Source organism: Heptranchias perlo, chromosome 23, assembly GCF_035084215.1.
Source record: "Heptranchias perlo isolate sHepPer1 chromosome 23, sHepPer1.hap1, whole genome shotgun sequence".
NCBI classification, from domain to species: Eukaryota; Metazoa; Chordata; class Chondrichthyes; order Hexanchiformes; family Hexanchidae; genus Heptranchias; species Heptranchias perlo.
In genome coordinates, this window is record NC_090347.1 from 23,575,230 (window position 1) to 23,593,541 (window position 18,312).

Consider the following 18,312-nt stretch of genomic DNA (forward strand, 5'->3'; position numbering starts at 1 on the left):
GTAAGTATCTACAGCAACCGTGTGATATCGTACATGCCAACAGTCTCTTTCGCATGAAGCCCGCATTTTGGAGTCATGTCTATTTGTCCAAGTTTATGATCGCAATTTAGCATTGCTGTGGCTCTGCCCCTGCATGAACTGGGGAGGAGGTAGAAAAGTGCATGCATGAAGCGAAGTGGGAGGTGGGGGGAGACAACACTGCCTGCATGAACTATGGGGGTTGATGGTAGAAGAGTGCCTACATGAATTGGGGGAGGGAGAACAGTGCCTGCATGAACTGGGGTGGGGGGGGCAGGTAGAACAGTGTAAGAACTGGGAGTTGAGTGAACACAACTTTATAAACAATTTAAAAATAATTTACCAACCTGTTTTAGACACAGAGGCCTAAATTTTAACATGGAGCTGGGAAGAGGGCACTGGGGATGGAATTCCTGACAGGAGACCCGGAAGTACGGGCTTCCTGGACGTACTTATGATTTTGACATAAGGACGTCTTTTTTTTTGTCGGTTTCCCGTCCAAATGGCTAGCCTAATTGACAGGCTGGCTCTCAGTCAGATAGGAGAAGAGCCAGGGAGCGGATGCGAGATAGTAAGTCTTAGATTTGGGGGGTGGGGGTGTTGGGGTCGGGGTCATGGGGGGTCGGAGTCATAGGGGGTTGGGAGTCATGGGGGGGGTCCGGAGTCATCGGGGGTCTGGAGTCATAGGGGGTTGCGAGTCATTGAGGGGGGGAGTCTGGAGTCATCGTGGGTCGGGAGTCATCAGGATCAGGCTTCATCGGGGATCCAGAGTCATCGGGGATTCAGAGTCATCTGGTGTCATGGTAGGCGGGTTGGGGTCGGGTTTTAGATTTTTAAAATTTTTACTGTCACCCGGCCCCCAACCCACCCGTTCTTCCGGGTTAAAATTTGGGCCAGAGTAACTATACGTATCTGTAATAGCTCACAACTTTTCTGCAAGAAATGAGGGAAAATCCCAGGAATTTTTGCCACAATCTTTTCTATACAAGTGATGTAATGCCTAGTAGTTTAAGATGTGAAAAATGCGTGTTGTATTGCACTTCCAGTGTCAATACAAGTCGTGGGCCTGTATTCACTGCTCTTTTTGAGTTGTCAACTTTTTTGAGATTGTGTCAGCTTTTTAAAACTGTTGATCTGTTTTTTCTAGTTTTCTCGGTTGGCTTGTATATAATATAATACCATCAAATAAATCATCTAAACCCTGCAGAACTCAATAAGAATCTGAAAAAACACTCCCTTGCACTCATTGGGAAATCACTTTCTTTTGCGTGGTAACATCTGATTTTATTTTCAAGACTATCCTTACAAAGAGGAAATTTGGTACTTATTGTTGGGTTTCGTAGATTAGACATAAAAATAATGTTCCTTCAGCGCTAAAGCACTTCTGCACCATAATTCCAGAGAATTTTGTTTCTTTCACTCAGTCCTGCTGTCGATTCTTTCCATTTTGATCCCTGACCAATGCCCCAATCCACTTTGCTGACCTCAGGCAATCCAGTGCATAGAATCCCCTCATTGGGTATAAGGATAAAAGTCCTGCCCCATCCCAGAGTGATCCCATGACTAACTTGGAACAAGGATCACATTGAGTGTAAGTGGTGATGTATAGAGAAGGGTGGAGGGGGAGAGAAGAAGTACCATTATCCCCACAAATGTTAATAATACGACTTTCTTCTAAATGGTTCTTTGAGTAGTCAATGTCTGTTTCTAGTGTTCAGTATCTGGTTGCAAAGTCTGCCGAGACTTGTATTAGCCTCTGGATATTATGAGACGGGACCGTGAGAATCACTCAGTGTTTCTACTGAGATTAGCAGTTTCATAAAGTATGAATTCATCTAGTAATTACATAATAAATACAGCAGTGTTTTATATGGTGTAAGAGGTAATTTCCATTTATAGCAGTCTGTGCTTGAATGAAAGTTATGAAATTAAATCGTCATCCAGGTTAACCCCTGCCTAACTTGCAGAAAGTTAGAATTGTCCAATAAATTTGTGTAATGTAATTAATATAAATGTTCCATAAGATCTTTATGTTCTGTCAGTCTCCTGCAATGGAGGCTAATTAATAAAATCACTAGTTCCTGTTATTATAATATGTCTAGAAATTATTAGATATTATTCTTACATGAACCCTTAACAAGTTTGTATGAATTACTTTGCTATTTTAAAAAATGGGGTAATGCCTCTGTTAAGGTAGTGAACAAAGTAATATGAACACACTAAGTGTTCATTCCAATATCGCACAGAGCAATTTCTACACTCTGGTGTTTTAGCAGATGAACTGAACAGTGATGAGAGGTAATTAATGGCATTAAGATCAGCTGACTGGATTTGGTTTAGACAGTTTATTTACATACATTTTTCATGTACAAATTTTCTTTATTGTTTTTTCTAGCAGCGAAAGTAAAGCAATTGCACAAAGCACACGTGCCAGTTAAGGAGACATTGCTGGTACATGTAAAATGTTACTGAGAGTGGGAAGTGCCTAGAAAGAAAGCAGCAAATGAGGGAGGGACGGAGATTGAGAGTGAGTGAGAGAGAGAGCCAGTGACACAGTGTTGTGCAGAGGGAGTCCCACTCAGGACACTCACTAATAGATTGACTTGCCCCGCTTTGCAGCTTTGTTCTCCAGCACCATTTCCCTCTTCTGCATCCTCTTCCTTGCACTGTGTGCCATCCTCCTGCTGGCTTCCAATCCCTGCGCTTTCTTTTGCATAACTAGGGAAGCAACGTCCATTGGCTGAGATATATGTGTCTATTTTTCTTCTTTTGGTAGTATTCCCCACAGGGTGTCAATTTTTGTTCCATGATAGAAAACCTTGCTCAGTGTGAAAATGAAAAAAAAAGGCATCTGGCACATCACTAAATAGATTGGACCTCCAGCCTCAGCTGCGATTGAAAGCTGTAACTGTAGGCTTGTGCAACTAAGGTCCTGACCTTATGCTACTGGGATATGTTATTCTCTCATATTATTTAGCAAATTTCACAAATCTACTGAGGAGGATGGAACTTGTTGCACTTTACAAGGACATTCATTGCCCAAGATGTTAAGGAGTAGTGTAGTGGAACATGAAATCTATGAAAAAGATATTGTTTTATCTTATTCATAGAACAAGAAGTGCTGACACCTCCCACATTAATAGTTTCTGCTATCCAGCTGTAAGATGGATTATATCATAACATAATTTATGTTTTAGAGGCAGCTACAATACTTTCTTCACACCTTCAGTTAAGAATTTTTTTTAAATAATGAGGTAGATTTTCACCTTTACCACTGCTGAACTCAGAAGGAAAATTGAGCAAGGAGCATTGCATGTTGGTAATAGAGCTTGTCTAATTTTTCTTCCATTTAAATTAACGAAAGGCAGACCCTGTAACTAGAATTTGTTGCTCCCCACTCAATTCTCCTTTCTGTACTCTGCCTTGCAATGCTCAACATAGGAACATTAGGAACAAGAGAAGGCCATTCAGCCCCGTGAGCCTGCTCCCCCATTCAATTAGATCATGATCTGCACCTCAACTACATTTACCTGCCTTTGCTCCATATCCTTTGAACCTCTCATCTAACACAAATCTATCTATCTGTCTTGAAAGCTCTAATTATCCTAGCATCCTCAATCTTTTGGGGGAGGGAATTTCAGATTTCTACTAGTGTTTGTGTGAAAAAATGCTTTCTGATTTCACTCCGAAATGGCCTAGCTCAAATTTTAAGATTATGTCCCCTTGTTCTTGATTCCCTTACCAGAGGAAATAGTTTCTCCATATCTACCCTATCAAATCCTTTTAAGACCTCGATCAGATCACCCCTCAATCTTCTACACTCAAGGGAACATACACCTTGAATGTAGAAGATAACAAATGCAACCTGTCCTTATAATTTAACCCTCTAAGCCCCAGGTGGTGATGACGAAAATCTACCCCAACACTTTAGCTACTAAATTTTGATTTCCTCAGTTCCAAATTCATGTCCTCATTTAGGACTTCTGTTAAAATTAAGCTGGAAACAGTAGAGGTATACATTTTTATTCCTAGCGACCTTGCACAGTTTCAGATACTTGCTCTTTTATTCATAGCCAGCTGTAATAAACTATTGTGAAGCACAGCAAGACTTAAAAAAGAACCAGCACAAAACCCAAGCATAAATTGTCAGCAGTTAGCCAGGGGGGAAAAAATAGCCAAGTCGGCACCTGTGGTTCGTTAGCTTATTTTTTAGAGAGAGGAGGTATCAAAACCAAGAGAGTTTGTCCAGCTGGGAAGACTGAGAGTAAGATAATATGTATGGCCTTACCGGCAGATTCCTCTGTGCTGCTAGCGGCAGTGGTAGGTGGGACCACTGGAATCTCTGTGGGAAAGAAGGGCAAGCAAAAGCAATGAAAGATTAATATATCATCCACAAGCGAACAAAACATATCAATGTCTTTATAAAAAGAGCTTGTTTTGCAAATGAGCTTGTTCACAACTTCAAAGAACGCATGTGGGTTGTTAATCCGAAATGTTTATTTACAATAATTGTTCGTATTATGCCTCCTTCATTGTAAGGAGTTTCTATTGAATAGCAACAAATTGGGATAATGTCTCCAGCAAGACTTGATTCTTTCAATCCTACACCTTTCTGGCAGAAAGTCAGCATTGAGGTTGGCCATGCATGAAGGAACACTTTCATCTCAAAAGAGGAGATTGAACTCCGAGATTCTTTTTTGTTTTAGCTGAGCGTTTGTACACTTGAAGGCAAGTAGACAGCATAAAGTACCAGAGAGAGGGCCACATAAAATATCTAAAGTCATTAAAAGATCAGATTCTGACTCTGTCAGAGGCACACAGCACATCAGAACAAAGACAGAAATATAAGTCAGTCGCATGATGTCATTCACCCAAAAAAATAAAGCAAGGCTGTTTAAAAGGTGAGAGTGAAGAATCAAGTCTTATAGAAACAGGTGTCACATTATGGTTGCCACTGTCTGACCCTGTATGCACTTGTGCTTTTAAGCTAATTTAAATCAATCATAATTATTTTAACTATACACATATTGGGCAGAAGTGCATTTCAATTGATTTATATCCAATCATATTCTGAAGCTGGGTAAAATGGATATGGACTAAATGAATTTCTGGCAGGGTTTAGGATCTAAAACAATTCAGGCTAGCTAAAATTTATTTTAAAAAATTTAGGTCAAAACAATTTAAAACATTTTCAATTTGAAATGCTCGATCTTGATGAAGGGGCACGAGGTCAAAATGGTAAAGGATTGTGCTTTCAGCTCTATAAAACCTGGGTAAATCCACTGCAGGGAAAGGGAATGAAGATCTCCTCTCTCAAAGGTCACAAAGGGAGTTAGTCTGGAGGCAGCATGGTAGTTCAGACTTTTGAGCATTTGAGGTTTTAAGTCCCAATGATCCTTCACTCAAGTTAACTTGCCCCATATGGGGGAGATTTTTCACCATTCCAATTATTTTCCTTATCCATTTTCTCTTTGAAGGTAGTGACTTATGTTGGGTATAGTTCCATGGGACAGATGTGGCCCTGCAGAACCTCAGTCAAATGACTAGTTTTGTGTGTGAGCCTGGACAGTGGCTTTCAGCTGGCTATTCAATTGGGGTCATAAAGCTTAGCCTAATTCTGTCCTCGTTCACACCTGCACCTTTCCAGGAGGAGTAATCAGGAGACCATCCCAGTGATGTTGAGGCCAACTGTATTGAGCTTACCCCCACCAAAGCTAATACATTCCTGGTGACTTTCCCAATGAATATGGCTCAGTGTTACACACCATGAAGTGCATTCACCTACTGAGCAATCATGGCAGGGTTCAGAATGGGGAGCTTCCTCAATTCGTAGCTGGTTTGCCTGATGCAGTGCCAGATGAAATTAGGTGCTCTGTCTCCTGTCAACCGATCACACAATGGCACTGAAGGTGGTTATGGCAACGTTTATAGCCTGGACTGTTCTGCCTTCCTGCCAGTAGGATGTGCCAAGGCGGTAAGTGAGGAGGGGGTGAAGAGTAAAGGTATTCTTTACTTTAATGACATTAGTTTCGGCAGTTCCAGTCCAGGATTTGGTCTTACAGAAAATTTTCCTAAAATTTGTGGTTAATTCAGCAGGAAGAGCTCTGAGAGCGCCATCATTTCAAGTAATTGTGTTATGATGCACCTTTTTGAGGTTAGGGGAAAAGTGCATTGTCAGGGCAATGCAGGGAGAGCCTAGCACTGCATCTGAATTATTGTTGTATCCTAGAATGTTTAGAAGCTGTTTGAACTAGTTCAGATAGGTATACAATCATAGTATTTATGAGGCACTTTAGACATTGGCCACTAAAGGCTTTGCTTAATCTATTATTGTTGCTTCTAAGGAAGACTAGCTTTCTCTGGATTCTTTAGGAAAATGAAGACTGCTTATTTGGATCTGATAATTTCAAGCTCAATGTCAGACTTAACCAAATGACAATTCAGACCATGCTACAAAACTACTTCTACTTAGAGGGACAAAAAGATTAGTCCACGTACTTATGCAAGGGGCAATGGGAGATCGGCTTTGCTGATAACCTTTCGCGCATCTGTTGCACGTGATGCCGGTCACGCCATCTTTACAGGGACATTGACCTGTTGTTTGGTTACAGGTTTTGCCAGCTGCACCCACCGGATGGCAATCGCATGCTGTGAGGAACATACAACAATGGGTAAGGAAAGGCAACATATACCAACAACAATAGAGCTTCAGAGTAAATAAGGATACAAAACGGAGAGAATAAAGAACAGAGATTCACAGAGATAGTGATGCAGCCTCTACAGTTGCTGCGTGTAACCTTGGTTTTTAAATCATGCCACCTGCCTGAACTCTTCCCTCAGAGAACATTATTTGATATTCTGTGAAATATTTAAGCAGCGAAAAGGTTTCTAAAGCCATCACTGGGACAAACACAAAGTAATTAAAGCTACAAAGTGTCATTTATACAGTAATTTACTCGCCAATCTCATTCATTGCAAGTTCAAAAATGATCCGGTCAGTGGACAAGAAAGTCAGTCACTACAATCAGATTTAAATAATCCTTAGTAAGTAAGTGATCAAGATTAGATACATAATGAAAATATGGCACACTAGGTCACTATAGAATCAACAGCAATGCTGTAATTCGCTATCAGAGTTATAAAACCCAATACTCTCCCACAAATTGATGTTAGAATTTAAATGTTGTCCTTTGTATCTCATGGCAGTGTTGTAAAACTTAGACTATACTGGTGCCTTTTCATTTATTATTAATTAAATATACTTTCATTTTATTATCAATTCAAATAAACTTATAAAGAACAGGAATGTGACTATAGTTTGGAAATGATGTGATACAATATTGTAGGACTATCATTTAACACATATCAAATTCCGCTGTCTATTATTTTAATGGAAGCATTAACCTATTTATTTTAAACAGGTAAATGCCTCTGTTGAACAGTGGACAGAGGAATTTGATATGAACTCACTGTTTGTACCATAATATTGGCCAGCAAAATGTCCAGACTGATAGCTCTGTATTCTTCAAGTGGATTTTTCCTCTTAATTTCTAAACAGTATTTGCCATATAACTTACATATATATACACTCAAAAGTCTCTGACATCTAGAAATGCATTTTTTGCTATTCGTTCATTCATTCATTCTACGAGATGGCAATGCACTTTCAGATATCGAATTCTACATCACAAAAATGTTTGCTGCAATAAACTGCGTTCTTAGGTGTGGGACATAAAATAAAAGTGTTTCATGGTAAAGTAACTGTAATGGTCTTTGCACTGTAAACCTACAATTATTAGCAATATACAATACAATTAAAATGTAGACGAGCTGCCATGGGCTTTCCATTCAAATTATTTTGCATTTAAAATAATGCTCATGAATGGGAGCATTTGACATTAACCTATGTTTAAAGTTACTTAATGGGAACAGTTGAAATGATAAATTGTTATTTAATTACAACCTTGTAATAAAAATGATAAATGGGGGAAGCAACGTAACAAAAGAATTGTGGGAAAGGAAGCCCAGGGCAGTCAAGTCAATGGTGTTATTCTTCCTCCAGTCGTTTCTGGATGTTTAGCGAATCAGAATTTTGTACTGCTGTAATTTTTGACTTGTAGTTTGAAAGCTGAGTTGATCTGTAGTGCAAATGTGACTGCACCGTGCAGTGGTTCAGACTGTTGCTACTCTGTTACATGTCACTGATTCAAGGCAAATGAAAAGATTTTCTCGACATCATAATTAAAAAGTTAACCTAGTATATATGTTTCCCCTCCTTCTTCACTGTCCCACGCAATATACCAAGCATCAAAGGGTAGGCAAGAGATCTGTTCCAAAGCACCTGCGAATGCTAATAAAGCTGATCACTAAGGACTGTGGAAGAGGGACCTTCAGTGACTAGAGTCTAAATTTTCATTTGCCTTGCAATTGCCATCAGATATGTGGTGGGGTGGGACTTCCACCCATCCTGATCCTGCCCTGTTTTTGCTTAATTTGAATATTGTGGTGAGCTCCAGGAGTTATAAACATCTCTGATTGTGAGCTTGCTCTTTTGGAGGTGGAAAATAACAGGCCTTGCAGCTCAAGCAAAACTTAGTTTTGCACAAAGCCGAGAAATGTCTTCATGTAAAAATGTCTGAAAGGAATGCTGCAGGGCACAGAGCCCCCGTTTTGTGAACATTGAAGAGGTGCTTCAGGAGGTCACATTGTGGAGAAACTTTTTTGGAACTGACAAAGGAGGGGCCCCAAGGAGAGTGACAGCAGATAAGTGGATGGAGGTGTCCAGTAACAGTATCAATTCAACAATCTGTTGCATGGCCATTCACTCAATGCCGTGAAATATTTATTGACTGTACCAAGTCAGGCAAGGTAACAGGAGTCAGCCACACCTTCCAAAAATCCACTGTACTAGGCATGTTTGCATCATCTCCTCCCACTACATTAAATTGCTTGACTAGCTTACCATCAATGACCATGAGATAATGAGGTGTCCTTTTATACCTCGCCTGGAAATGTTCCATCATTCACATTCTTGCACGCATACTCCCCACAAATGCCTTTCATGGAATGTAATTCTTTCTTCATGCACGTATGAGAATACCTATTTTGATCTGCATGCTGATACCTGAGTTTTTCTGTATCATAGGAATGAACAGTCATCCTCACTCTTTGCATTTATTCTTTCAAGCAAAGGACAGCCTATAATAGCTGGGAGAGATTGACACCAGGTGGTGGATACCCAAAACTGTGACTTCTCACCCCTATGAGGAGGAAACCATGCAGATCCTGGGGAGGGAGGATGTCAGAGATGACAAAGTAGGAGGGCATGTGCCAACAAAGAATTCATCATGGCATTCTGTTTCTCTTCCTATAGCACCCTGTATTACTTGCAGGGCGTTATAGGACCTTTATAGCCATATCATGAAACTCTCATGTCACTCCTTCTACTGTGTGAGCTCCATTTCTGAGGAAAACCATTCTCTTCTTTTCTGCCTCTAGATGTTTCTGAGGCAGATGAGCAAAAACCCAATACATCCGGCCCTGCCGGAACTTCAGAATGTGAGACATCAATCACTCTCTCCCTTCCAAACACCAGTCCAGAGATATCTACCTGGGGGGAGATGAGATTGAGCCAGAGGGAGAGGGCTGGGTGATACACAGAGTGAGCAGGAGCAGCTGGGTGTAGAACATGAGGAGGAAAGCTTTGCTGACAGGAGGGGTAGGTTATGTTGCCCCTCCACTTAAGAATTTGAGGACCTATATCTCATGAGCCCTGCATTTAAAGGAAGGATGCTTGCAAAAGAATTAAACATATATACAGACATTCAGGACAGTGTCCGAAACTGTGCAGCAGGTTGCAGGTAAATTGAAGGAATACACTACTTGCATCTTTGATGCCCTGATGAATGGCATAGCAACACTGCCGCCCATTCTGGAGCGATAGCATCTCCAAAGACATCTGCAGGGGTTGACCCGTGACAGAGACCTTAAGGATGGTATGCACTTCTTCCTTGAATGGTTGAAACTGCAGCCTTATAGGTCTTGCAGTGGGCTACCTCTTCCAGTCTGCTAGTGATTGGACCGGGATACTGTCAAGTATCACATAGGTCTTCATGGACACCATTAAAACTACTTTATCACAGATCAACGACTGGCATGGCAGGATTGTGCTCATATGATGATGCTATCTTGCATGATAGCACCACATGCATGCCCTCCCACCAGCTCCCTCTGCTGCCTGCACAGGTGGCAGGTAGGAGGTGGGCCAGTTTGCTCAGGAGCAGCAAACAGATTCAGCCATAGCTGTCGAAAGACAAGGGCCACCTCAGTCCCAGGAGACTCATATCCCCAAACAACAGACAGCCACCTCACACCTTCCTGTCACTTACCTAGAAGGAACACTAGGTTAAGTTTAAGAGTTGGGACCAAGGATAGCACAGTTGTAAGAAGCACTATGCGCATGCGCACATGTACACACTCACACTCAATGGGTTTTGATTAAAATTATCGTTGCATTAATGTGTGTGTATACATTGTTCTTGGTAATGTTTGGAAGTGGTTTTGATGAGCTGATATGAATGAGAACAGTATGAGTTGGTGTGTACAGAGAAGGTTCTGTAGATGATGAAGTGGGAAGGGGAGACGATGTAGACATGACAGTTTCCGGGGTGTCCAACTATGGTAGTCAAGAGAAGTTATGAATCAGTGTGGCATGAATGTGCCTTGCAGCCTCCTCTTCAGGCTGCTGCCACTCCTCAGGCAAATACAGATAGGAGCAGCTCTGCCTGTATCCACAGATGTTGGGTACTGGCTGGTAGGTGTCATGTGTTTTTAGTGCAGCCTCAGCGGTCTGGCCTCCCTCCATTCCTCCTCGTCTTGTAGAAAGCCAAGGTAGCGGGGAATCTCCAATGAGAAACCCATATTGTGCCCCATGGGGAAGATGGAGGGGGAGGCAGCCCCATAGCAAATGGCAGAAAGGCAGATGATAAATTAATGGGTGGAGCAACAAAAACAATTCAGAATTGGTGCAGAAATAAAGATTCTGCAAACCTTTAAAATATATGTGTCTGGCCCTCTAAATTTACTTCTTCCTTTTCCCCAGTGCCTAGCAATCCTGCTTTTCCATTCTATATGGGAATGATTACAGCTGAGTGCAAGGGAAGCAGTAATGACAGAAAATGGGATATATGGTATCACTACATCACTACCACTTTCGTTAATTACACCCAACCACTTTAGGAAAGGTGCTTCCACCATCTGCTAGAAATGGCGGTAGAAAGTTTGATGGGTGCTGAAGTGGGCAGAGATCTTTAATACCAGATTTACGCCCCATTTCCCATCCCATCTGTACGAATACAACCTGAAAGAAGAGTATATTCCAAGATTAAGAACTGATTTTCTCCCTCAAATTGTGGAGAAGTATAAGGCCCCCTCTTAGCACCTCCAATATCATGATAACTCTCCATATAGGGAGTTGCATTCCTTGGCATAGCACACTGAAGTTCCAATCTAGCACTACAAAGCCTGCCCCACTTTGTTACATTTCTCTGTACAATACAACATCCCTGCTATTGATATAGATGTTCTTGTAACTTACTTAAGCTTGAATTGCATTTACACTGCATTGAAAGGACTACTTCATGCTCTATATATGAAAACAAGCACCAGATCTTATTTATTTTGCATATTATGTTTCCATGATCTTTCAAAGTACAGATTTTTATGTAATTGAATTTTAACAGCTTATCTGAGTCTCCCAGATATTTTGCAAAAGTGAGAAATGAACAAGATTCCTTGGCAGATTATTAAGCAGAATCAGTAGTTTCCCCATTGGTCGTCTTCCAATACATTCAATCAGATTGATGTTAGCTTATTCCTGGAAGACCCTGTGGGGTGAGAACCTATCTAGTTCACAAAGCCTTTGGAAGTCAAAAATGATGTTTGGTGGATAGATCCCGTTGGCATTTTTGCCTGTGAGTTTTTAAAAGACAAAACAAAAACTGACAACCAAAAAGCCATTTCCTCAGACAATGTGAAAAGTATGTTAACTCAATGTAGAATAACAACAGCAACCAAGGAGTCAAAACATAGAATGGGGTCAAAGGTAACTTTATCTCATCGAAAATATATGAAAGACTATTTCAGTTGTGGTATTACACATGTGGACTGGTTTCTGGTAGCTGCGTTGCCATTTCCTGGTCAAAGCTTATAATTTGTGTTTGGTTTCCTTGGGAAGGATCAGGGAGATATAGAGGCCCTGAAAAAGGTTCAGAGGAGGGCCACCAGATTCATATATAATTTAAAGACCTTTAGTTATCACGATAGGCTCAGGAAGCTGGGTCTTTTTACCCTAGAAAAGCATAGACTCCAAGGAGACTTGATTGAAGTGATTAAAATGATGAAGGGACTGGACTGTGTATATGTGAACAGATTATTTGAATTAGATAAGTTAGGAAGAATGAGGGGACATGTCTATAAGTTATGTAAGCATAGAACTAGGTTAGATGTCAAGAGGTTTTTCTTTTCCCAGAGTGTATTTTACCTTTGGAATAAATTGCCAGCTTGTGAAATGGGTGCAGAGTTGCTGCAAATGTTCAAAAGGGAGCTGGACAAGTTCCTGGCGACTGATATTGTTGAGTACAAAAGGTAGGTGGGATGTCAGTTAATGTACCTCGTGGTCATTGTTACCTCTGGAACTTATTTTGATCGTCTTCGGGAGTCAAAGAGGAATTTCCCAAAATTCTTTATTCCCTGAATTGGCCTAAGGTGTTTTATTTAAATCTGGTAATCTCCCAGGAGATTACATGGCCTTTGGTAGATGAGGAACATTGAGAGTCATGTTGCCTAGTTGCAACTCAATGGAATGGATCAGACTCAATGGATCAACTGGTCTTTTTCTGTCCGGCATTTTTGTATGTTTGTAAATATTTCCTGTTGCACTTTGCAGGTGATACAGATCATGAAATGGATATCTAACAACCTCTTATTTCTAGCCTAGTTGGAGTACAGTTGCAATAAATACAGTGGATCAGAATACCTGAGACTATAAAAGTCTGTTGATAATAGTGACCAATGTTTAATGCATTCATATAACATTGCTCTGTTTGCTATTTTAATGGAGATGTTGAATTGTTTACTCTTTGAAAGTAAACACAGCTTTATACATTGCTATGGATTTGCCTCAGGTCTCATGCTATCTCACTTCTGGCAGTGCAATGAGATTTGCGGTCGTTTTGAAGGTGAGTGAAGGAGCTTCCACAGTTTGGGTGACCACAAATCTATTAATGTTTCTTTTGCACCATTTTTGTAAATGTGCAGAAACAGGGCATAACCCTTTTTCTAAGGCTTCCTAAGGTCTTAAATTATGTTATGCAGAAAATCAACCTGAACCGATACAGTGCAGAGACAAACAGAAATTGATCTCCTTTTGCCTGATTACGGAGCAAATAGTGATAGGCAAGCATGTAACACGGACTGTGCGAGAAGAAGAAGAAAGTATGGTGACAGGAGGCACAAATATGAAACGTAAGAAAGCAAAAAGTAGAAAAATGTCCTTTTGTTTTAAATGGTTTGAGAATTATGACATTTTTGCACAAAAATTAGAAATAGAACATATAATGGGCCAGATTTTGCAGAAAATATAATGGCGTCTCAATGGCGCACGCTGTCATTAGTGTGTAAATCGTCCAACAACTTGTGGCGACGAAGAGATTGCCCATGAATTGCGAATCACCACAAGTTGCTGGCCTATTAGCTCCACTCCGCCTTTAGCTTTGCGGAAACGGCATCTCGTGCTTAACCTCCGCATGATTTTCATGAATTTGCTGGATTTGCACATTAATTGCCCATTAAATTCACCACAGAAAGTTAAGTCTAGTTATTATCAGCATAAGTACCCTTTTAACTATGTGTTAATTGTTATTGACTGCCAATCAACTTCTCTTGCCCAGAAAATAAACAATTATAAATATGGAGTCTCATTCCTTCAGGTTGTAAATTGTTATGGAGATTTTAAAAATGACAAATTTTAAATTTAATTTTTTTTTCTTACTTTTCCTTTTTGTCTTTTTTTCTCTCCCTCTTAATCCAATCTTTCTTTCCTTCTCTTCATTTCTCTTTCTGTATCTGATTTGACATTGAATTCATGCACTTTAATTCACCCTCCTTCTCAGTCCTTCCTCTCTTTATCTCTCAATCCTTAATCTCACTGGTTAAGGAGATACACTGTTGTACCCATTGTTCACCAAGGTCCCAGATTCCCCATTGCCCTCGCTGCACCATTATCAGCTTGCACTTCCAGCAACTTTGTGGGCAAAAAATTTTAAAACCTAAATGTGCAATTGTAAGTTTAACTAACAGGGCACACCACGAGATGTCTCGCTCCAGCAAAATATGGCCCATTATTTTTGCTATTACTCCAAGAATAATATAAACTGGAAAATAGTCACTGCTTTGGTACATTTCTTTAATTTATCTTTCTAACACTCAGTATAAAACATTTGCAGAGAATTTGTTTTGCAGATGTTATTGAAAGAAGGGAGGTGCACACTTTGAAAGCTGAAGAAGCCTTTAAGCGGTCAAAGGGTTCAAAGCCTTCCTCCTATGCTATATTACTGCAACAGCGTTCTTTAGAATCCCTTGTGTCTTAACCTTCAGATGATGCATGGTTCAGACAAATGCTCCGTCAACTTGTCCCAAAAGTGTTTCACACAAAGGTAACTAGCTGAAGTCAGCAGCAATTACATTAACCTCTCTTGGTTATTTATACACTGCATAGTTTTTCATGAAAGAAACATACCTTTATAAACAAAACAATATGCCTAATCTTGGCAACAGCCTTGCTCAATTATTATAATTAAAACCAAGATTTACAGAACATGAAAGAAATCATTAGGAAAAAATCCTCCACCACATCAACAGTCTGAAGCTTTTCCAATGATGCAAACAGCTTGTTAATTTTTTTAACAGGGACCATAAAAGTGAGTATTAAAAAAAGATGGAATCTGTTTTTTCGGGACACAGAGTAAGAAAGATGTCGAGCTCTGAGTAATGCTCATGTCTCTTATGGTTTTGCCTGAAGCGTTTCTCTGTTATCAGTGGACACTGCTGGTGATTTGTATCATTAAAAACAACATAGTTCCTTGGACTTTCACTAGAAAATGATCGTGGTATCTGATTGGAATAGTATTTATCAGATTGTTATAATGGTCATAACACATCATGAAGCAATGGTAATTATTCCAACAGCTGGTTTTATTTAATTGAAAATTGTATACACATTGGGTTTAATCTTGGGACCCAACCTACAGTATGCCTTTATAAAACAACTAGCATTGTTTTATAGTATAATCAGAAAATCCTTCAAAGACTAATATCTCCATGTATAATTAAAACAATATTGTGTATTGCTCCATTATTGAGCCTGACATTACTAAGTGAATTTTTCAATATGGTGCTTTTTTTTGTTAACCTAATCTTAATCTATTCTGACTGAATCTGCTGGTTTTCATTTTATCTTTGGCTTTGACATGATATGACAGCTGGAAAAGTCCTGGTGCATGCAATATGCAAGTGATTACACTGATGAGATGCTGAACTGTACCAATCTAGCAGGGGGGTGGGGTTGGGGGAAGAAAGATGGCTACAGGAGAGCGGGGGTTACTCTTTTGTGCAGAGTAGAAATTCAGACTGAAAGTGGAAGACTGCAGGGATGTGGGCTCTGGGTGGGTGAATGCTGTTGCTTTAATTCTAATTTAGCTTATATATAGCAACAGATTTGAAATGTGCCTACAGAACAAAGGCCTAACTCTGCTAAATGATTAGGTACACATGCCAAGCATGTGAACATCATAAGCCAACAGGGCTTTGATGGTGATTCCGTTTATATAGACTCCAATTCTTAAACAACAACTTGCATTTATATAGCACCTTTAACATAGTAAAATGTCCCAGGGTGCTTCACTGAGTGATTATCAAACAAAATTTGATACTGAGCCATATATTAGGACAGGTGACCAAAAGCTTGGTCAAAAAAGCTAGGTTTTAAGGAGCCTCTCAAAGGTAGAGAGGCAGAGAGGTTTAGGGAGGGAATTCCAGAGCTTAGGGCCTATGAAGCTGACGGCACAGTAGCCAGTGGTGGAGCGATTAAAATCGGGGATTTATAGATTATAAATTATAAATTTAGATTTATAAATTATACCATTTAGTAAATTGGATCAGGAACTAAGATTTTTGGGTTATTTTTAGTCATGCTGAAGAAGCTCCACCTGAAATATTAACCTGTTTCTTTAACTCTTTTCAGATGCTGATGGGCCTTGTGTTTGTTTCCAACACTTTCTGCTTCTTATTTTTGATTATTTTCTTGGTTTTTGCATAACCATCTGAAATAACCAAGGATGCTTTTACTCGTGTTGTAACCCTCTTTGTTGAACAGGTGTCAGTTCCTTCTTGAATCAGGTCTTTTTTTTTGGCTCAAATGTTTTTGTCACCTGGTACTTCAAAGCGTCTGAGCCACTTTGTCACTTATCTCCAGATCTGTCTCTTGTCTTACTTCTTCCTTTCAGTGCTACACTCTCGGGTGGGTATACTTGAAGCCTCATTAGTACGCATATAGTTGAGCTTTGTACAGAATTAATTATAACTCAATGATTGAGTGTTTGAACAAGTGCTTAGTGAATGAGTCATTCCCGTGTTTTTTTATATGTTCGATTCAGCACACTATACTGAGGGGGGTGCCGATCAATAGTTTTCCACTATGGGAACCATTAGCAGGTCTCAGCTTTACACTTTGGTAATAAATCATGGCCTTCATTAAATGAAAACCTTTAAGAGGGCTCAAAAGTGTTTGTATTTTCATAGCACAGCAAAAGCCCTAGTGACAAAGAAGGAGTTTTAGAGACAAAAAACAGGTGATTGCAAATTCCAATGTAGTGCAGTCTGCTGTATTGCTGTCTCTATCATTTAAGTGCCTGTACTTCAAAAGCCAATTAGATGTTAACCGGAGAAACCTAATACAGTACCAGTTCTAAACCTCAGCTACATTACAGCTTCGAATTCCAATTTACTGGGAATTTATAGCTTATTTGCAATAAATATGCTCAATTATCAGTGGTGCAAAGTTATTATAATCCAGAGAAAAAACCTTCCCCCAAATAAATCGAGCTGTGAAGCAAAAGATTCCTATCAAGATAGTTAACAAACAGGCAAATGCCACTTTTTACAGGAAAGGATGGCTTAGCACATGTGTTGAACAGGTAACTGAATACCGCCAGCCTCATGAAGTGTACTGGGGCAGCTGTAACTATAACCATAGGCGACCACATTCAGGAATTTCAATAGGAACTGTACTACACAGCTTCAATAAATTGTAAATGTTCCTGCTTATAAATTTTTGCATCTCCAGTTTGTCCTAGCTGTGCTGTTCAGTCCATCCTGACATTTTTGGGAAGTAATGTTGCAGTTTATCTTTTTAAATTGTGTGTGCTGCAATTGGAAAATCTTTTCATCAATTCAAAATGAATGGTTGCGCTGCAGAAATAGACTGCTGAGGCAACACTGCTTTACCTTTGATTGACAGCCATGGGGTGGGGGGTAGTCTGGAAGCAGCCTGCATTCATCATCAGAACACAATGCAGCTGAAAATAACTGGGGTTACCTAAAATAATCTGTGCACATTAATCAAAATGTTGGAACTATCTGTAATTGTTTCAGTGATTTCAACCCACAAATTTCAAGTTTTGTGCAGTTAACCCTATAATGAAACTCCTGATGTTATGTTTAATTATTTGGAAAATAAACATGAAGAGCAATATGTTCACTGCGAACAAACAATTGGAGTGATACCATGCCACAAGCTTGTGGGTTATGGTTTATTGTTTTGTAAATCATCATGACTGATTCATCTGATTACTTTAAACCACAAGCTGTATACTTAAGAGGCTAAAACATAAAAGAGAAATATCTAGATTAAATATTTGTACAGATTGAAATTTATTGGTTTGGATGGAGGTTTTTTTAAAATTCATTCATGGGATGTGGGCATCGCTGGCAAGGCCAGCATTTATTGCCCATCCCTAATTGCCCTTGAGAAGCTAGTGGAGAGCTGCCTTCTTGAACGGCTGCAATCTGTGTGGTGAAGGTTCTCCCACAGTGCTGTTAGGTAGATTAGGTTGTTAAGTGAAGTTCAACATGGGCTAGCAACATATTAATATGGCATAGTTCATATTCAAAGTGTTGTTTAAATGGAGTAGACATTTTCAATAATGCTTTATTTCAGTGGCATAAAAAAAATTACCA

The 18,312-nt window shown here is 39.8% G+C and overlaps 1 protein-coding gene across 4 annotated transcripts in view; it reads right to left on the bottom strand.

Annotated features, from left to right (window-relative positions):
* ntn1a (netrin 1a) overlaps nt 1-18,312 on the bottom strand; it is a 157,514-nt gene that overhangs the window by 41,195 nt on the left and 98,007 nt on the right. For 3 of the 4 annotated variants that reach the window (XM_068004198.1, XM_068004199.1, XM_068004197.1), the window contains exons 4-5: nt 6,517-6,666; nt 4,307-4,360 (exon numbers count right to left, since the gene is read on the bottom strand). In XM_068004198.1, the coding sequence (XP_067860299.1) occupies nt 4,307-4,360; nt 6,517-6,666 (204 nt within the window). The remainder of the gene's footprint in view (nt 1-4,306; nt 4,361-6,516; nt 6,667-18,312) is intronic. The other variant, XM_068004201.1, reaches the window with a different exon arrangement.